Source organism: Pisolithus orientalis (genome assembly GCF_024613125.1).
Source record: "Pisolithus orientalis strain OTSU chromosome Unknown F5J12scaffold_2, whole genome shotgun sequence".
Classification (NCBI taxonomy): Eukaryota; Fungi; Basidiomycota; class Agaricomycetes; order Boletales; family Pisolithaceae; genus Pisolithus; species Pisolithus orientalis.
The window spans coordinates 895,131-915,680 of NW_026260783.1; the positions used below are offsets into that span (position 1 = coordinate 895,131).

General features: G+C 50.9%; 6 protein-coding genes across 6 annotated transcripts; 3 read left to right on the forward strand and 3 right to left on the reverse strand.

The window, feature by feature from the left end:
* Positions 1–3,088: 3,088 nt before the first annotated feature.
* Positions 3,089–3,563, reverse strand: F5J12DRAFT_945620 (uncharacterized protein; the record flags this gene model as incomplete). Its single annotated transcript, XM_051749737.1, has 1 exon — positions 3,089–3,563. A coding segment is annotated over exon 1 (381 nt), but the record flags the coding sequence as incomplete, so codon positions are not given.
* A 427-nt stretch (positions 3,564–3,990) lies between these two features.
* F5J12DRAFT_187317 (uncharacterized protein) lies at positions 3,991–4,825 on the forward strand. Its single transcript, XM_051738304.1, has one exon. The coding sequence runs from the start codon at positions 4,145–4,147 to the stop codon at positions 4,640–4,642; it is 498 nt and encodes a 165-aa protein (XP_051604848.1). The 5' UTR covers positions 3,991–4,144; the 3' UTR covers positions 4,643–4,825.
* A 3,153-nt stretch (positions 4,826–7,978) lies between these two features.
* F5J12DRAFT_796834 (uncharacterized protein) lies at positions 7,979–10,071 on the reverse strand. The gene is given in 5 exon segments (XM_051744136.1): positions 7,979–8,631; positions 8,651–8,779; positions 8,843–8,885; positions 9,001–9,420; positions 9,495–10,071. The coding sequence occupies 5 exon segments, from the start codon at positions 9,830–9,832 to the stop codon at positions 8,134–8,136; spliced, it is 1,428 nt and encodes a 475-aa protein (XP_051604849.1). The 5' UTR covers positions 9,833–10,071; the 3' UTR covers positions 7,979–8,133.
* A 3,149-nt stretch (positions 10,072–13,220) lies between these two features.
* F5J12DRAFT_711873 (LAG1-DNAbind-domain-containing protein) lies at positions 13,221–16,285 on the forward strand (the record flags this gene model as incomplete). The annotated part of the gene is made up of 4 exons (XM_051740733.1): positions 13,221–14,137; positions 14,208–14,722; positions 14,788–15,813; positions 15,870–16,285. 4 exons carry the CDS (start codon positions 13,221–13,223, stop codon positions 16,283–16,285), a joined length of 2,874 nt encoding a protein of 957 aa, XP_051604850.1.
* Positions 16,286–16,934: 649 nt separating this feature from the next.
* F5J12DRAFT_187520 (uncharacterized protein) lies at positions 16,935–18,303 on the forward strand. The gene is made up of 3 exons (XM_051738306.1): positions 16,935–17,468; positions 17,677–18,210; positions 18,268–18,303. Exons 1-2 carry the CDS (start codon positions 17,289–17,291, stop codon positions 18,184–18,186), a joined length of 690 nt encoding a protein of 229 aa, XP_051604851.1. The 5' UTR covers positions 16,935–17,288; the 3' UTR covers positions 18,187–18,210; positions 18,268–18,303.
* F5J12DRAFT_187500 (histone acetyltransferase, MYST superfamily) lies at positions 18,275–20,360 on the reverse strand. Its single transcript, XM_051738305.1, has 5 exons — positions 20,133–20,360; positions 19,078–20,081; positions 18,982–19,027; positions 18,592–18,923; positions 18,275–18,537 (listed from the first exon to the last, which is right to left on the reverse strand). Exons 1-5 carry the CDS (start codon positions 20,208–20,210, stop codon positions 18,363–18,365), a joined length of 1,635 nt encoding a protein of 544 aa, XP_051604852.1. The 5' UTR covers positions 20,211–20,360; the 3' UTR covers positions 18,275–18,362.
* Between the last annotated feature and the right edge of the window lie 190 nt (positions 20,361–20,550).

Below are 20,550 nucleotides of genomic sequence, written 5' to 3' on the forward strand. Positions count from 1 at the left end.
CTGATATCACATTAGGGGGTGGTGATGCAAGTCAGATCTCAGCAGAGACATCTCTAGACCCAAAGATGGCATGACAGATGGACAGTGTTTCCAGATAGGGAAGTATTAATTCCAGAATTGAAGGGCATGAGTCAGGTGTCAAAGGGGCTAGGGCATTGGGGGTCTGTGGGGCAATGGGAGCATAAGTGATCATGTCTCCCACCCTTTCATCCTCTCAGTGAAGTTGACAAAAGCTTCATGAATGGGGCTCTGACAGAGGAGGAGGAGAAGGGGGGACATCTTCTGCTGGAAGAATGATGGACAAGATTGGAATAAAGACAGTGCAGGGAGCAGGGAGGAATGATCCATATGCTTCATCAAGAGGGGAGACCAAAACAACCACATAAGACCTTTCTAACCAAGTGACAGACCTGAGGCAATCAAAGAACATCCTTCTGGAAGTCATACTGACAAGGAGAACATGCTGACCAAGCTGCATGGGATGAGATGGGGCTGACAACAATGGGATGAACCAGGGGGCTTCAGGACAGAAGCTGGTGGGAATGCCTGGCAGATATATGTAGCCACTGTCTCTGGCAAATGAGACAAGCAAGATGATCAATGAAGAGGTGGCCATGATTGATGGACTTAGTGAAATGAGCATCTGATGGATGGAGTGCTGTAGAAACATGCAGGGTGTGAGGATCCTCTCCAAATTTGGAAGGCAGAACTGCATGGCTGAGCACTTTAAGCAAGTGTGAGAATGGAGTCAATATCTTCAGAAATGGTGGAGATACAATGAAAACTGGAATGCCATACACAGGCACTAAAAACCTTTAATGCATGCTTAACTCACTTCCTTTTTTCTCTTTAGCACTGACAACTCATTCTTGTGTGAAGGATGACTGTTAACATCCAGCAGTCTTTCTACACATGAGGCCTTTAGTCTTCATCTGCATGGCATGGGCATTGCATGCAACTTGTCGACAAGTTAGGCAGAGTCAGCTGTAACCATGTCCACAACACCCTTGGTGTGTGACACCAGTGGGAGAGGAGTTGTGGGTAATGGATAGTGGTGGGGTGTGTGATATGGTTGAAGCAAGGGTGTGGATGTGATTGTAGAGTATATGTGGCAGGGGGCACATTCTTTGAGGTTGTGTGTGCACTTGGCATTCCATGTGTCAATTGTGAGGATGTATTTGAGGCACTTCAATTTGGTTAGTTGAATGGTGTGGTTGACCAGGTCCCAGGTGAAGCCTATGAAAGTGGGTCTTGTGGAGAAGGGGACATCCTTGGATGCCTCCCATGGGATGCCCAGTTGCTGGGATATGTGGTCAATGTCCTCAATGTTGTAGGTGAATTGGTAGTCTTCAGCCAATCTTGGGGATGAGTGCACCAAGTCTTTGATGGGTTGAGTATAGTCTTCATCATGCTCTTCAGATTGGCTGTCTGGGAGGGGAGCACCAGTGAACCAGTGCTGACCTCCTTTGACTACCCTACCTTCACCAGAGGCAATGGCTGAAGCAATCTTGCTACACTCTAGGTTAAACATTTGGAGTGCATGTCTCAGTATGCAAAGGAAAAAGTGATCATCTACCCACTTAGTATTGGGCCTATGCCATGGGATCTCATGATATTGGTGCCTGCAGAACCAATGTTGCCATAAATGCCACCAGACACAGCAAAACCAAAGCACAGGGATGTATCTACAGTGAAAAGACTCTGAAATTTGGACTACTAGCATGTGCCACTGTGAAGGATGGATGGGAACTGTACAGTGTGCTTCAGAAACATCCCTGACTGCACCCTGGGATCCTGGAGGTAGGTGCAAAATGAGCACTGCTACTATGGGAAATATACTGTATAATGTTGGGTATAGATTGGTGTTGATGTACAAATTAATGGAGGGAGGGGATGAAGAGGGAGGGTGCAGGAAGGATAGGTTCTGGATGAGATGGTAGTGACCTGGTCTGCCTGGTTTGGGTATGATGGAGATAGGGGATGATTGGAAGTGGCCAAGGTTGCTCTGGATCTCTGACATGGTGTATGGACTGAGGTATCTACCTTTGGTGAACTCTTTATGTACAGCTTTGCTGAATGCTGCTTGGTGCTCTAGGGTGGTGTGGCTGTTTGGCAGGGTGTATGTACATGGGAGGGAGGGTATTTTGGTGGAGAAGCCATGATGCATGCCTTGGACAATGTTTGTATAGTGATTTAATAAGCTGCAGGATGCAAGGGTTGTGTGCCATGCCTCAGGTTTGTAGGGGGTTAGTGCTTGTGTGCTTCTGCATGCAATGACATTGCTGAGCTCCATGTTTGCAACTCCTGCACCCCAAGCACTTGTGTTTGACAGATTTGTGTGAGAGACCACAGCCATTGGGTTTTTGCCAATTGCTGCATAGGACATGCCCTTTGCCATTGATGACACAGCCTTCCATGGTGCACCTAGCATGCACAGGAGAGCCATCCCATGGGCTGGGGTTGTTGCATTCATGGATCTGGTGGGGGTGGTGCCCAAGGCATATGGGGCATGCTGATTTCGGTTGGGGTGGGGGTCCTGGGGACTGTTTGTGGGAAGGGGGTGAGGCATTCAATGTTTTGAATGGTGGGGATTGGGGTTGTTGGCAAAATCAGGGTCTGGGGGATTGGGAGCACAAGTCATGACTCCATGATGTCTGAGGCTCTGCTTGCTGCTGGTAGTAGCATCATGATTGTCTGGACTGTGGGGGTGAAGCTGGGTTCAACTTGAAGAAAGCTTCAACCCTGTGGTGAGGGGAGCAGGGTAGGGTGAGTGTGGTGTCGAAGAGGTGATGAAGGTCACAGGTAGGATGAAACATCAATGGGGCATGGCCACACCATCAGGAGGAAAGGGAGAGGGGTTGTGGTGTTGTTGGTGGACAGGGGGAATGGGGGGGGGGTTGGGAGGTGGTGCAATGTTGGGTAGAGTGGGAGGGTGATAAGGTAGTCAGCTTTGTGTGCTGTATGTGATCATCGAGATGACTGACCTTCAAGCTAGCCACTTCTGGGCTGCAATGTTTACTTCAAATGCTATGCTGATGATGGAAATGTCAAATACATGGCCATTGTTTGCTTTTAGTTTGTTGTGCCACTGATGGCAGACCTGGGAAGTGTAGCATAGGACTATAGCATCACCATTTGTGGTGGAATGCTGGGGGTGGCTATTGAGATTCCAGAAAAACATGGCAAGGGCATTAATGTGCTTCTTGGGCCAAGGGACCATTTTTATGTGGTGCAGGAAGGATACCCTAGCTTGTAGGAATTTGCTGAAGTTCAGGTTGTGGTCTGTGCAAGCATTTTGTGATGCCTTGACTGAGGCTACTGGCCTGAGGGTGAGTAGGTCATTGGTACTAGAGATTCCAAAGGTGTCATTGGCATTCAACCTTGCATGTTTTGCCACATCATTACAACCTTCTGGGGAGAAATACCAGAGTTCAATGTAGTCACAGGATGCAAGCTTGTTAGGTGGCATATTGGGAGGGCTTGTTAACTAGGACACTAGGGGGTGGTCATCCAACAGTGAAGTTGGCCATTTGTGGTTTCTTGTGTTCTGTGTCATGGCATTCATTGTTCTGGCCCTCTTTGTCTGGTCTGGGCACTGGGTCTGGGTCTTGCCCACACTGGTTTTCCCTTTGTTGTGCTTCTTCCTCCTCAGCTCAGCACCAGGCATTCCATTTGTCAACTCTGTGTTGATGATCATTGTCCCACACTGTGCAGAGGCAAGCTACAGCTTGTTCCAAGTTGAGGTCAAGAGTAGCCATCATCACTTCTTGAATGGATCTTGTGAAAAGCAGCTGACTCAAAATTCAGGCACTCCTCGAGGTTGGGATCTGCCATGATTGGTTGTGCCTGTGAAAAAGGGAAAGTGGTGAGAAAGGAGTGACTACGAGTTGGACGAAATGAGTGTGGTTGGTGAGGCTGCAACGACGAGGGGCAGCTAGCAAGGTGGTGGCACGGAAGAAAGAGAAAACGTGCCGCTTACCTAACGCTGGTCCAAAGACTAACCTCCGTGACTCGCTCGTGCCTCCCCGCGTCGCAGAGTCACACTTAACCCGAGTTGACTGGTCCTGTCCACGATGGACAACAGCGACATCTTGACCAGCACGTCCACCTTACGGGTCTCGAATGCATAACGAACTTGTGCTAAATGAAGCCTTTGAAGCTTGAAGCTCCGCGTTCTTTCGAGTGCTCCAAACATCGCATTTTATGCTATCATCGTCATCACAGTACGATCGTTCACGTTCAGTCACGGTGCACACATACTTTGTGGCATTGGTGCTTCAGCTATATACATAACTGTACGGATCTTATGCTGGACTTTCCCGGTAGAGGCTTCGTGGCGATGACACTGGAGGGGCATAACGAAGAACGACTGCGGACGTGGGCATTCAGGACCGGAAAAGTTGTCTCAGCGGTGGCTTATGGAAAGGCGCTAGGTCTTTACCCCTTTTCTGATGGCGTCGTGGCAGTGAAACTCGATCAACGTACCTTTTCCGCTCACTTCCATCTACAGCTGATGAGGAATCACCTGCAGCGCGAGCTTCAACCTATCCTTAACAGGTTCAAGTCCCTCTATAATGGAGCGAGAACTTCTACCTTCTCCACAATAACTTATGCCCCGTCACGGCCCCCTCGGCTTGGATAGTGCCGCCGTGGCCCCAGCAGAGGTCGCGGCTGTGCCAGCTAGTTCTCCTAGTCGAAACCGGTCGTCAGTTGTCGGAAACTCTATGTTCCTAACCCCACTCAAGACTGCACCGCTCAACCAGTGGATTGTTTTTTTGTCGACGTTAGAGCACTTGCAAGCCCAACGGTGAACAAAGGCGACGGGCATGCCGTCGTCAGTAACGTGGGTGGTTCCGTCGAAAATGAGGCTAGTTAATAACGGCGTACAGTTTAGGTTGACCTGATCGTCGATTTGATCTCCGTTGTGAGTAAATCAATAACTCCCTGTCCTTGTGTTCTCTTGGCTGCAGGTTAATGAAAGACAACCACGACGAACACCAGCAAATAGATTCGCTGCTGGAGTCTGAATACTTCATTCGTCATACATATGCCTGTCACCACCACACCTTCTTGGCTTGGTGTAGTATGCTTTTTAGGGCTATAAATTTGAATGGTTTGGTTCTGGGCCCCGTTTTTCCATCCTCATGCCCTACGTTTTCGATCGTCCAGGTCTGTCCGTACTGTGTTTTTGTGTCTTGAGGCCCTGGTCTTGGCACTTGTCACCTCTCTTAGTGTACTCGTATTAGCATTGCCTCGCGCCCGCCGTATTTGGGTATAAACGTGTCTCGTCTCTAATGCCTGACCCGTTGGATTCACGGACTCCACGTACGTCCTACAGGTACGTATACACATCCGTATAGTACAGTGCGTGTAGTCTTTTTGGCGATCTCTGGCTGCGGACCAAGCCGCCTCGCTTGAAGTGACACACATAGCTATCTCCTTCAAGGGCTGGTCTAGTCTGCGATCGGCGGACATAGTCACCATAGCTCCTACGTTCGGTACGAATCTGTCCAAGAACCTGTTGACGTTGTAAAGGGGAACCAGCCCGTTGGATTGATGAGCTTGCACATATTATTCGCTGCGTCGACGAATGTGCGACTAGGGTGGCTGGACAACAAGCGCATGCCATGTACATTAAAACGGTAGGAATGCGGCAGCTACTCTAAAGCCCCGTTGGAACCGTCGTCGGATGAGTTGAGGAGGCCGAGTACATAGGTGTATTTTAAGATCAGGGTCATGCTGCCTCGCTCGCGGACATGGAGACTACCAATGGCAAGGGCGAAGAATCGTACAAAAAAGGCTGAACCTTACCAGACCTACCCAGCTATGGTCAATTGGACACCCCTGCGTCTTTACACACGACTGTCTTTGGGAACCCTGATTATTGGTATCACCAAGGTCAGTGGAGAGGAAAGGCAATTTCGGTTTGACCCCTCTTCATTCTGGGAGGACTGGGAGGGAACTTCGGTTACTGTGGGTTTTTGGCAGCATCTCGCCAGTTGTGATTTTACATCATGTCGCGGTCTCAATCCTAGATCCCTCAGAGCAATCGTGCGCAACGAGAAAAAAAAGTGAAGAACCTGCGCTTGGCGTTGGGAGTACAAGCCGCCGCGTCGGAGAACACGGAGCTGTGTCACTGCAGCTTCCATTCCCTGAGGTTAAATCGAAAAATATCAAGGATGGGTTACTCATGGCAGTGCCACGCGCTGACGTTCCGAGCCTTGAAGCAACCTCAAAAATGCGAATTATTATTATTACTTTTCGAATATTTTCTTCATCTCCGCGTCCTCGAATATTTCGTGGCGACGCTGTCTCGGACCTTGTATGGGAAAGATGAATATTCCCACTGAAATCCTCGACATCGGGCCATCAGCGTAAAAACGTTAACAGGAGTCAATCAAGCTAAACGAACCGCATCCGGACCGCCAAGTTCTGGGGGGATCAATCTGGGTTGATTGCACAACATGACAAGTCAGGCTAAGATTTATACAAAAACTGATCACCAGCGGGTCACGCTTCTGCCATGACTTCACCGCTGTGCATTCCTGACACTTAGAGAGTGGGTGAAATATCTGATTAACATCCAACTCGTACCTGTACGGTCGCCGCGAGGTCCGGGAGCCTAGTTGGGAATCATGTGTAGGCTGCCATGGAACGGAGGAAATGCTTCCACCCGGTGTGACCTACACAGAACTGATCAACTAGGGGGGATGGCTGAAGGGTCACGAAAGGAAAAACCCGGACAATAGCTGCATGGAGTGCCACGAGTCGCGGATCCAGGATTATCACAGCTGAATCCATGCTTATCATGTACACAACGTGGCAAAAGGATTAGGTCGTCACCCGGCTCAAAAAAGAGGTTCAGATTTGCTCATCTTATTTTTGGCGATAACGAAGATTGCCTGCCTCGAGGCTTTATATCGGGACGACGAGCGTTCTTTGCGTGGGGAGTGGCAGTGGCATTATGAATTACACGTTGGTCAACGCAGGGTGTATGGTCCCACTGGCAAAATCTGTGAGGCTTGCGATATGCACAGACTGCAGCGAAGTATTTCTGCTACAGCATTCGACAGCTTCTAGGGAGGGCTGTAGTGGAGGTGGGATTACTTTATGCAAGGCAAAAGGAAGTATTCGTCAGCTGGTGTGAGTGAATCGCCAACATATCATGCAGTCGCAAACTTTTCCGCAACACGATATCCGCTTGCAGATCGAGTACCTACACCCCCCTGCTGTCGGGGGGCATGTGGCACCTTCTCGAACCCTCACCTGTGGATGTCAGATGTGTAGGCACCAACGCGATTGACTGGTGAACGCGACGGCGCGGAAACGGGTGGAGACTCGTTCCTGGAGTCCTGGACATTGGCCGCCTTGAATCTGGGAACAACTTACACTGCAGTCTAGGATGACATTTGTAGGGAAATTGCGGACCAACTTCAGCAGATGTTAAACTCAAAACAGCCTGTTTCATATTGCTCGACACTACTCCACGGACGGCCTCCGTTCCCGGTGTATGGTTTCAGTAGGGATCTTGCCATGTGCCAATCAGAAAGTCTCGATTTCCGAACTAGCACTGCATGAGACGCCAGTGAGCGGCTCGCGGCACGCTCAATGCCCGTTTCAAGTTAGGCGGATGCAGTGAGGACTCACCCCATCAGAAGCTCCAATCCGAACGTCCACGTGCACCAGTGGCCGCCGTGTTCTGTGTACTACAACCCCTGTGGCGATGTCGTGTGGGTAATCGGTATAATACTGGCAATGGCCCGGGCTGCGAACTTGATGTGTGCGCGGCCGTGTGACTCGCTCAGACGATGGCACATTGCTCAACAGCAAGTACCCACCTCGGAGTGCTACCACGCAGATAGCATTAAATATAGCATGTCTGATAGGCATGATGCATGATGGTGATAGGATGCTCACGATCAGAGCGGTAGAAGTGACCTGTCCAACCGACATCTACATATCTACAAAGAGGTATGTGTGTGAATGTGCGGATGATTGCAAGTGTATAAACAAGGGAGTGTTACATATGGAAGAGGAGTGTAGCGCAAAGGTTGCTTCAGGGCAGGAAAATATTTAGAAGTAGTTGATCAATGGAGCAATTCCAAGAAGCGGCGTCAAGCCAATTGTCAGGTATCAACAGAATAATCCGCGCCACCATAGGACGAACCTCGTCCACCAATGCCCTCTGTACCCCTCGCTTCGACGCTTGGAGCTAATCCACATTGTACCTGTACCGAAGCGTATTTCCTTACCCTCTCCTCTCCCGTCCTCTCCTTCTTCGATGTCAGTGGCGCGAGGATTCTTCGATACAGGGAAACGTGGCAACGGTCGTCGAGTGATAAAGGATGGGAAGACGGTTAGTAAGGACAGGTACTCCGGGTTAGATAGGTCAGGTGCTGTCCAGGTGCGCATGTGTACCTCGGACTCTCCCATCTCCAACTCGGATCGCAAAGGTGGCAGTGGTATCGGGACTTCCCCATCTTCCTCCACTTGTTCATTCAAGACAACCGGTGAGGCTCGCTCCTCATATCCTGAAGGAAGATGGGGAGCAGTCGTGCTAGATGACTGGGTCGACGCGGAATGTGACAGAGCGGGCATGTCCAGAAATGGATCGCTCGGTGCTCGTGTGCGCTTTGCTTTGGGCGCTCACAGTGGTGGGTGTTACCTGCGTATTGGTGCCCAAGGGTAAAAATTGGGACAGAAAAGCATGGCCGGTTGGTGACTGATACCCAGAGCCGCTCCTGCTGTTTGCAGAAGGGGAATCCTCAAATGCAAGCACCTGTTACGCGAAAAATACTCAAACTCAAACACACCAGGAATTTCGTAAGGTGAAAACACCTACCCCTTTGAGTACATCGATAGCATCGAGCATGAAATCTTTGCCACTGCGTGAGAAAGAAGGTTGACATCAGGCGTAACGTTCTCGAAGAGTAGACGGAAAAAGAGGGGCCCCCTCGGCCAACAGTAGAAATGACCAGAGCCATAGATGGGAACACGCACGCTGCCTCTTTGAACACGGCATCATCAAACTCCCATCGAATGCGATACGGCCCTGCACCCCCAAGATCTTCAGGAAGTACCTGCAATCGCATGATTGCCCACAGGGACTCAAAGAAAGGCTTTGTGCCTGGCATGCCCATGGTACACCACGTCCTCATAAACCTATCCAATCTATCAAAGCGCTCCTTCTTTGCCTCGGGGCCGGTCGGATTCGCTCGCGAATGGGGCATCAAAGAACCACCTGGTTGCGTTGCAGTGAGATGTGCCTGAAACTCAGCATGTCGCCGTGCGTTCACGCTTGCATGGTACGCTGAGCGCACGGAGGCTTGCAGTCGCGAGTATGGAGCACGTTGCGCAGGTTTAAGGTTTGTAAGAACTTGGGTCATCTGACGCCCTGACGCCTCATCCTGGTCAAAGTACCTGTCACGCACAAAACCACACAAAGAATTAACAGCGTTCAAAGAACAAATCGAAAGAGTATGAGTGATGTCTACCATGCACGACAATATTCAGCAAACTGCTCTAGGTCGCTGCGAGATACGCCAAGTGGAGTGCTCGATCGATTTCGAGCGGACGGTGGAGGCGTTGGTCCCGGGCGACCGCTCCGACGTCCTCTGGATCTACCAGCGGAGAATGTCGGTGATGTGGGTGACGTGAAGTCAGATTTCGCTTTTGGGCTATTGGGTGGCGATGTGACGGATGAGGGAAGGTCATAAAGGAGCGTTTGTGAATTTCCATTGGAGCTGGGTACCGAGGAAGCTTTGAGCAAGCGCAATGGCGGCGGCGGCGGACGTGCCCGTGGGGTTTCTAACCGGTAAACAGATCCTGACATGATTTTCTAAATTCTGCTCGAACGCGGTGGCTAAGGGGGGGGTTAGTTTTGGTTCAGAGGGGTAAGACAGAAGGATAAAACAATTGGGGCACTGAGAGTGGGGGGACGACGTCCGCGGGAGGGCTGCCAAATGTTCCCAGAATTGCTGTGAGAGAACACAGCTGGCGACGAGGAGTTCCAGGACGTCCAAGTGAGCCAACTGAGATTGTGGTCGTGGGATGGTCTGACGAGGAGCCTTACTGCGTTGCAACGACCGCCTGCCACCAGGCAAATGTGCACTACCATATTTGGTAACAATCCCGCCAACATACTTGGCAATAATATAGGATCTGTGGACGTGCCGGCCCGTCTACGTACACACAACGAAAGGTCCCTTTCGTGGTCGAGCACTGGGTGACAATGGAGGGGAATGTGCTACTAACTTAGAGTCAGATATCAGGCTTACTCTCCCGCCCTCACCACCTTGTCTACCGGAGGAAACGTGCGTCTTAAATACTCTCCGACTAGACATCGGATGGACGCCCAGGCTGCGGACTCCCTTTCTGTTACTCGGCGTTCCTGCTTAGTTGGCCCCTCTCACGTGAATGCTTATGCATCATATCATACTCCTGCATGTCACCAACACTCACCTGACCAAGCCACGGTCCGTTTTGGAGCATTGAATACTGATGACCCTGCGCAGGCCGTTGGCTGTCCTAGGAGTACTAGCACCACAGCAGCAGCTTCGTGGCTATGTGAGCGCACCTTTCCCGCGTGTCTCTACATTACCATCTCGAAGATGATCATTAATTTGGCTTACCGTGACGAAGCGACTTACGGCCCGGTGCGCCTTGCTCGTGTCATTCATCTCATTTGTTCTCGGTGAAGCCAGCCACACAGCTCCAAAAAATGGACGGTTGATTAGAGAGATGCGATACTCGTGTTCGCAAGGATCTCCGATTCCTACCGTCTAGTTTTACCTTCTCTACGTAACGCAATGTACTCTGACGTCTCGAGCCTTCCTTGCCATTGCCATCGGTCCCTTCGACCGAAAGCAATGCACAGCCTCTGTACAGCAATCCAGCCCTCCCCCTTGCGGTCGGTTAACTTTAGACTACATCATCAATAGAGGACATCATGTTCGCGTCAGTTTGGAGTGGCCCGTGAAGAAATGGAAGATGAGGGCTTTCAAGAGAAGATCCCGGCGCCGCGGCACAAGTGGGTGAAAGTAGGTGGATCGCACCTGACGTTGTCATTACACAAACAATTGCCGCAGTCACTGATCAGTTAGCAGCACGCAATCCATGTCCTGTGCAGCGCGGAATCCGAGGGAGAGCCCTCCTGCGGTCTCATCCTTCTTAATAGAGTTTCGTCCGTTAGTAAAAGGCTGATATCGTAAATAGGGGCTGTGCAACTTGCTGATGCGGTCAGTGTGGTTAACTTCGCGTTGATCGCGGAGGGCGCCGCTGGTATTCAAGGCAATTAGCAGACAAGGTGAAGTAGTCATTTCGACAAGTAGCTAATGCGGCCTTCTTTTCTTTTAAGAGAGGTAGGCGTACACGCATGCAACTTAGCCTCGTTTGCTGTCCCATAACAAGAAGGGCACTTTGTCATCCAGGGCCGAAGAACGCGAGAACAAGACGTAACGCATTCCCACTTGGACCACCAAATCTGCGATCGTTCTTGTGCCACCAGTGGCATGGAGGTTGTCGCTACTAGATACTGGCCTGATTTATTCCATTGTACAATTGATGCATCTCGCGGATGATGGCTGGCCTTTCGTAGGGGTTAGCAATTGGCCTCCTCCGTACATATCTTACTCGTGAATGGCACGCTACCCAGAGACTCTGCGATATTAAATGTAGGGTTGATCGACACGAAGAAAAAAAAAATTCTTCCGAGGACGTTTGTACTTAGATCTGCACTAGAGGAATCAAACGAAGCGTGTGAATGAACCAGCGATAACAGTGGGCTGTGATAACGATGAAGAGGGGGACAGGTTATCGTAATGGACATGGGGCCCGCAGTGGACAACTTGATGCCTGCCGGTCACTATCAAGATCAGATTTGACATTTATTGTGGCTTATTTGCTTCCGGCGTCCCTTACAACGGCAAGCTTGGTTAGGCACAAAATATTAAATATGGCTCCACTGCTTACTGGTGTGGTTGCGATCAGCTCTGCATGTTAAGAAGGTACCAGAATCGCATGTTCGTCATCCCGAAAACTCACCAATGACGACTTATCGATGTCGAACATAAAATCTGCAAGCGGGAATTATGATCCTGCATATTAGAGGTCTAGGAGAATATCAATGAAATATTGCGACGGGGGAAATTCGCTACCTTTCGCAAAATATTATATTCCCCTGTCGTGATGCAGTTTTTTTTTCCCTCGACACGAAAACGTGCGATTTTCGGGACAGTGGACCAGAGTCACAGACACGGGAAAACCTCAGTGGGTGACTAAGGGGATGGCATTGGTAGAGATCTACAAGCCAAAATGACAATGCAGAAAAGTAAACTCACCCAAAGCCACAAGGTCAGTCTGGGATACCCAATCGGGAAAACAAGTTTTGGAACGGGTCCAGTCAGGTTCAAGATTATGGCAATTCTGATAGGCTGGTGAGAGAAAAGCTAAATGTCGGGTCGCAAAGGGAGGCCTAGAATTCATACGGTAGATAGGCTCAGAACAACCAGAGGGACAGTGATAGCACGCGGAAGCTTTTCCAATCATGAAATGAGCGCTCGCCCGCCGTGGTGTTGGCCGTAAATAGAGTTGGATGGATGTGTCAATCCACGAGGGTATAAAGGAGAGCGAGTTCTTAACCACAGCAGATTTCTGGTGGTAGATTCAAGCTTGTCCGACCCTCCATAAGTTGTGTGTGGCACGCACTTCCCTGCAGGGGACAAGCATACAACGTACACATCGAACAGCTTATTCTCCGCAGCCTCTTAGACCGCTTAAAGCCTCGCATCACATCTCCCAGTAAAACGCGTCCCCTCCTCCATCCCCCCCTTCTCAATCTGCTGCATAGACATTTATAAACGACTGCAGCGGCAAGTACATGACATTCGACATGGACCTGACATGACTGACAATCGCACGTTCAGCAGTTTACGGCACAGTAATCGTGCTTGTCTGGCGGTAACATTTTGCCTTGTAAGTCGTTTGCGGACCCGTTGCAACTGTTTTTCGACCATCAGAGCTCATGGAACCCGTTTGGGATGTGACAGCGGCAAGTTCCGCAAGGCGACGAACCACACCGATCAGAGTTTAGTTTGCATGCTCGTCAGACATAACCAGGTCAAGACACCAAGCGGCTATTTCATTCCTTCCTTTCCCCCCCCTCAACCATCTCTCGGGTTTCCCACATACCCGTGGCTAGTTTGCGTCCTACCAACTAGCCCATGGATTTTGCCCCCGCAGCCTTGGCACACCAGTCATCGCATTCGTCGCCGTACCCGTTGGCGGATCTCGATCATACTTTGACCGCGCTCCATTCTGCCGATTCTGCTTCCAATTCCCATCATCATATCTCCCAGTCGATCCCTACCCAGAGTTTTGATCATACTGACCCAATGGACGTTCCTGACCACCCGTCATACGATATCTTCTCCCCCAATGGCAGTTTGTTTGCCTCGTCCCGGTACCGCACCAATTCCTCGTCCTCGTCCTCCCTACCACCCTCCTACAACATGCAGACTGATTCCATCTACCCTCCCACGTTTCCTGACTCAGTTCCCCATTTCGCGCAATCCAACAACAACTCATATGACATGATGACTAGTGTGCCCTCCTCGTATAGTGGCAGTTCAGGCAAAGTCTCCCCACTCACTCCAAGTGACCCCATGGCTGGCATTCAGCATTCTTCGGTCTTCCCCATTAGTGGACACCAGAAAGACTTCTCCAATGGACACTACTCAGATCTCTTGACGGAGCGCCGGATATCCAGCGTCAATGGGTCCAGCTACAATTCCGATTTTCCCGACGATTACGGGATGAGCAACAACAACAACTTCTCCACCCTGCAACCCTTCCAGGACCGCCTGCCACGCTTCCAGCCAGACACCCGTTTTTCGCACTCTTCTCTCCCTCCGAGTTCTATCCCCCCTCATGTTTCTCACAGCCCAGACGTCTACCGTACAGGCGTGGCGCCACAGGCCACCCATTCCTTCCGCCCTGACACTGGCCTTTCAAATTACGACGAGATTTCTCAATATTTTGGTCCGAATCCCCATGCGACATTGATGCCAAATATCGGAAGTGGTTTCCCTGGAATTAGACCGGGCCTGGGCTCTTCCAACGATTTGCAATCGTTTGTTCGGTAAGTAACTTCTTCCTGTATGATGGACCTTCGCATGTTTTGTTGAGCCTTGGCACCGATGCGACCGCAGTCCGTATCTCGACCAGTACGTTCGCGCCTCGAACCGTCTTGCGTTTGGTGAACGGACAGTCATCGTCATGTCAAGCAAGGTCGCCCAGAAGTCGTACGGGACTGAGAAGCGATTCTTGTGTCCCCCGCCTACCGCGATCATGATCGGCAACTCGTGGTGGACGGATGTCGTCCGCCGCGGGGAGGAGCCGAAGCTGTGTCCGCCACGTGTCACTATTTCAATTTCTGGCGAGCCCGCACCGCAGGAGGGCACTATTGAGTGGACATCCGCCTCTGGCAAAACTTTTGACGTCAACGACGCACCCACTGGCACAACTTACATTGGCCGGTGTGTCGGCAAGCAACTTTTCATATCAGACGTGGATGAGAAAAAGAAAAAGGTCGAGGCTCTCGCTAAAATCACTGCTCCCTCATCCGATGACGAGCTAGAACGTATCATCGGTACATTCCCCTCACGTCCCATAAAGGTTATTTCCAAACCGAGCAAAAAGAGGCAGAGTGCAAAAAACCTAGAACGTACGTTGTTTGATTTTGTCGATGATTCAACATCGCTAATCATCATGTACTGCCTTCTCGCCTAGTGTGTATAAACCATGGTTCGACTGTCTCACTTTTCCACCGCCTGCGGTCGCAGACGGTGTCGACCAAGTACCTTTGTGTATCTGGCTCTGGTTCGTCATTCAAGGGTTCAGACGGAGCTCCCCTGCTCGGAATCGACAACCGTTCACGGTCGAGCACACCTTCATTCATCGCTCGTACTGCTAGCTGGGATCCGTTCATCATGTACATCGTCGATGTCAATAAACCTACAGGAGGAATGGACATTCCGCCGCCGCCACCACCACCACCACAACCTGACTACCCATCTCCACCTCCAAATGCGATACCCTTCACCAACAACGGCTCACCCATCCCTGTTTATTACAACCAGACGGTCGTTTTGCAGTGCCTTGTGTCTGGTGTTGTGTCACCTGTGCTTATTATCCGCAAGGTGGACCACCAGACGACCGTGGTCGGTGGCGGTTTGCAGGAGGGTGCAAAGGGTGTCGCAGACCACTACTGCGCACCCGGAGAAGTCTGTGGGGATCCCGTTTCGCAATTGCACAAAGTTGCTTTTGAGGTGTATGATGCTACCAAGGGGGGGCCAGAGCTGGGGACACCAGGCGTAACCGGTGCTTTCCTGTCATGCATGGGCGAGAAAGTCAATACCTATAGACCTCTCGAAGGACGACAATGGAATGTATCTCCACCAGGCGGATCTACTTCACCGGTGCTTCCGGGTTCCCCGATGGTGTCAACTCCTGTGTCCATATCAGGGAGCGGGGATTATTTTGGGCCAGGCAGCGGGGCTACTGCGAGCGAACCCGCATCACCATCGTCGTCGAACGATTTTTCGAATGATGGTGGTAAGGTGAAAAGAGGGAAACGCTCCACGTCAAGTGCTGGGGGGATCACAAAGAACCCCGGTTCGAAAGGGCGACGGCGCCCGACTTCAGCGGGTTCGGCCTCAGGCCGGCGCGGGTCATCTAGTGATATGGGGGCGTCCTCGGGTGCGCTATGGCAGGTTGACATTGGTGAGACTAGTGTGTGGACGATCGTCGGCACTGGTATGTTGTTTGGTTTCAAAGTTTATGGATCGCTTCTGATCAGAAACACTGCGTAGATCAAGTGCGGTACAACTTCTACGTCCCGCCTGTGCTATTCGACAACCAGAACGCGCCACAAACAGGATCATTCCCGATTCCCTCGAAACCCGTGACACCTTTCCCAGTTGTGGTAAAATACCTTCCGCCCGACCGTGCCGCTGAAGCACCCAAAACAAATTGTTCGCAATCCCGAGGAGTTTTATCGAAGCCTAATCCACATCTGTCCAAGATGCTGACAGTGTACGGCGAGAACTTCCACAAGGGGGATCCCATTCACATCTTTTTTGGCTCGGAGCCCTCACCGTTTGTAGAGGTGAGGTGCACTGAGGTTTTAGGGTGTTTACCGCCCGAAAATCAGATTGCGAAGCGTCGACCGATTGTCATGGTTCGCTCGGATGGGGTTGTGTTCCCCTCAAATATTATGTACCCATAGCTACCCCTTTTCAACACTGGCCCCCCTCCCCATCCCAACTGTTGTCGCCTGGTATCGGCATCGGCCTTACATATCATCTGCCCAGCTCATACCTCATACCCCTTCATACCTCGCTGGTCGGGTGGTATTATCACCGGCACGGCGCTTGGCAGCCTGGTCCTGCCTCTGGTGGTATGGTCAATCAAGTGTGCACTTGTTTCCATATCCTGTCGGTTTGCTATCGTGTATACATTTCTCCCCCTTTGCGGACCCTTCGTCGTTGCTGATGTGGTGATTGTGATCTTCTGCGATTATGTGTAGCTCGTATCCTTGTATTATCTTCCATTTCATACACTGTTACCTTGACTGAATGGAATGTTTTTCTTTTTTCACTGCATGGACGTCGTTTGTGGGGTTTGACCGTTGATACACTTCAAGGGCCGCAGACGTGTCTGGTCATCAGGCCAGAACGGACAGGGGCGACGTCACTAGGATCGTGGGTAAATTCGCCAGATAACCCGCCAACAGGGGCAACGAGCTGACCTGGCAGGCCCTTTCGCTGTCTTCACCGCCGGAGAGCTTCGAATACTGTGCCTATCTTGATTGTTTGACAGACCAGCCTAACAGTGGGAATTATTAAAGTGTAAGCGCCTTTCTATTCTAGATGTCCATTTCGCCCCTTAAAGCTTAATTCTTTGCACTTTACCGCTTCCTTCATATTATTCATTTTGTTGTCGCTCACTGACGGTCTTACGGATATCGATCATGCATCAATTGCTCCGTGCCACCTGACCATATTACTATGGTGGTGCTTCTCCCGCTTTCTGGCGTCCGCTGCGCTTGTTATAGTGGACCAAAGAATACTTGGACGCGCCGCTCCTATTTTCCAGAGCCCCAAGCAGCCGAACAGTTCCCTGAAGACGACGGTGATCCGGCTTAAATTTGGTAAAAGGTCGTACAATTACTTTTCCGAGTTTAACAAAGCGGATTACTGACGCCAATCAGCGGCACGGCACATGCGGCCATGTTCTCACACGTCCCTGACATTCCATTCTCTTGGTCCGACATTCCACGGCTTACTTGGGACGCCTATATCGAGTGCCTATGGAATTATCAGCCTGAATCGTGGGTCGGAAGAATTGCCTCAACATTCCGAGTCCTTGCGGTTGTCGTTATTCTTCCGGTTGTCATATTAACCCTATTGGTACGTATTGATTTCGCTGGCTGCCTTCTGATCCGGGTTACTTGTTCCTTTATCCGTCAACGTTCTGCTGTCAACCTCACTAATCATTCTTTATTGACTTTCCACTGATTTTCGTGGAGAAACCACAAAGCTTCTTGAACAAGAGTGCTTCTCTTCGTCATGTGCTTTCCCCTGATTTCTGGATGTCAGCTGACCTGGCCCCTCAAAGGATGTTACATCCTACATAGTCGCACGTACACTTGGCATTCTTGACGATGTGAAAGCGTCCACAAGCGATGCTGCTGAGGATGCCACGATGTCTCCATCTGCCCCCAATATCCTCGTGCAGAACTCGCCTGTTCCTGATGAAGCCGGAGAGTATCATCCACGTGGTGCGAGTGATTCCGAGGGGCAGCGACACTCAGAAGCAAGTCGCGGCTGTGTTCGTAATGTCGGTGATGTGGACCGACTGGACGAGCATGGTGACCACGAGGTGCACGATCGGTCTAACCGCCCCGAGGGAGAATTAAGATCCCAAGCTTTCTTTGTCGGGGAAGAAGATTTGCAATTAGCGGGTGTGGGCGTGTTCTCCCCCGCGGCATCCCAGCCATCTTCCCCTGAACTTCCGCGAATGAAACTGAATACGTCGGAAGGTGGTATTGTCAAAGTGACAGAGGGACAGCCGGGTTCCTCCATTAGGAGGAGGCCTCGAGAACAGGAGGGTGGCGGAGGGAATTGAACGCAATGACTAATCACCGTAAGAGTTGAGACTATGGTTACAACCTATTTTATTTCAAACTGACAAACATATATGCATAAGGACAGCTGCAAAACGAACCTCGTCGGGGAGTATGCATATGCACTAAAGCTACAGGAGAGAGAAAACAAACGAGCGTTGGGGGCCCAATAAAGGGGTCAGTAAAAACGGAGTTGGTCCCGAGTGAACACGGGAGGCTTCCAGATTAGATATTCCGGGTGTATCCGTCTTCTGCGTTTGCTCCGAGTTTTCTCGTGCTTCTCTAGGACAGCGTCAGACAGGCAGATGATATGCTGACCCTTGTAGTGTTTGAACAGTTGCAGGGTCGTACATCTGTCAAGTTTGTGATGCTTAGTCGGTTCAGAAAGAAAATGGGGTGTCACTAACGTGTTCATGATATCGGCGTGTGTGATTGCGGTCTTCTGGGCGATGTCGTCGATACTGATGTCTTCCGTCGTGTTAAGTAGCACTTCTACAATAATTTCAGCCCAGTACGCTCTGTAGCTGAGCAGGCCAAGATCACTGAGCGGTTTCTCGGGACTGCCAAGTTTCGATTCCTTCTTGCTGAGTTCATAAGAAAACTCGATGAGGACCTTGCCGAAACCATGCCGTTGATACTGTGGTAACGTCAATATACAGGCAACATTATAATTTTCCGCGGACTCCTTTTCCTTTGAGAAGTAACCGATGATATGGCAGCCGCTGGAATCACGCTGGGTCTAACGGGAATAGGGCATGAGGAGCTAAAGGGGAGATAACTCAGTTCCAAAGACTTACCATCACGTAATACATGAAAGGGGTGACATCGTAGTATAGTGTTTTACTAAGAGCGTTAGATGAGAGTATGTCGATGAGCTGTGAGATGACACCTACTGATCGAGAAAACACTTTGATAACAAGCTGAGGTTTCTGCACCACGTTAGCTGGCGCTTGCCGTCGAGCTCAAAAAAGGAGATGTCCTCGTGTCGATAAATCTCGTTACCGGGCGGATGGAGTAAGGTGCACCTATACCGGTGCCGGCCAAGCATGAACGACGAGGAGAAGTAGGACAGACAGAACTCGCAGATGTACAAAACCGGGAGATACGCGTATTCCCTCGGATAAGGGCTGAAGTACCACGCATCCAACTCGTGCTTGCCAATTTGGAGGCGGTTGAGGTTTTTTACACGTGCGACTTCGGAGATGGATTGGGTCATGGAGCCCGACGTTCGAAGTTTCTCGATCTCCTGCTCCTTGCTGAAGGCAGTGACAGACGGAGGAGGTTCGGTGGGGGAAGCAACTAGGTCGAACGTCTCCCCCTCCAATTCACCTTCGGCATCCACGTCCATCTCGCCTTCTGCATCTAAATCCTCCTCTTCGGGTTCCTCTTCTTCCTCTTCCTCCTGTTCTTCTTGGAGGCTCTTACGCTTCAACGACGAGGCAGGGGACGGCGAGCGATACCCAGCCATTCCAACAGCTGGTCCTGGGGTAGAGAATGGCGTTGGAGAGGCGGCGGCGGCGGCGTTTGCCGTTGCTTTCTTCAGTAGCGACTGTGACCTGGGTGCTTTGCCTGGCGCTTTCTGTGCGCTAAGTCCGGTCTTCTTTCCTGGTAGTGGTTTAGGACGGGGCCATTCCAAGTCTTTGCTCAGGACTAGTCTTGAGCCGACGACCCACTCGTCCAAACGTTTGTTGAATTGATCCCAATGTACGAAGTACTCCCATCTGTCCTCTGGTTTGGGTGGCTCTTGGTCCTCCTCTTTGAGGTTTCCTGCCGTGGATGCACGCGAAAAGGAGTTCGCATGTTTGTCACGGATAGATAGGATTTCTGCCAGCCGTTCTTCCTCACCGCCATCTGGGGTTGGTCTCCGGACGTATAGTTTGCACCCCACGGAGACGGTCTGATGGAGAGATGATGAGCCAGCAGTGGCATGTGAGAAAAAGCCGCAAACCTGGATGGAATACGACCCTCCTGGAGTGATTGGGGCTGGTTCTTGGGAGCCTTCGTGGCTAGGATGAGTGGAGACCATGGGCGAAGGTGGTCCAGCGCAAGTCCAGCGCTGAGTCAGAGGGTGTGCTGACTAAGCACTCACTGCCACACCGGCATCTGATCGTCGCCCATATTGCATCCACAGTGCTACATATACATACGATGATGATAGCATTCTGCACGATCGTTCGCCAGTGGAGTGCACAGCAGATGAGAACTCTGCCCAGAAATGAAGAACACGCGTTTCCAGCGTTGTCGAGCGAGGCTGGCGTGACGCGTGACACGACAGGAGCTGGCATGTATATATAAGGAAATCTCGATTATCGTCTCGTCGCCTCGTCGCCTCGTCGCTCGCCTCCTCGCAGCTGCCGCCCTTTTGA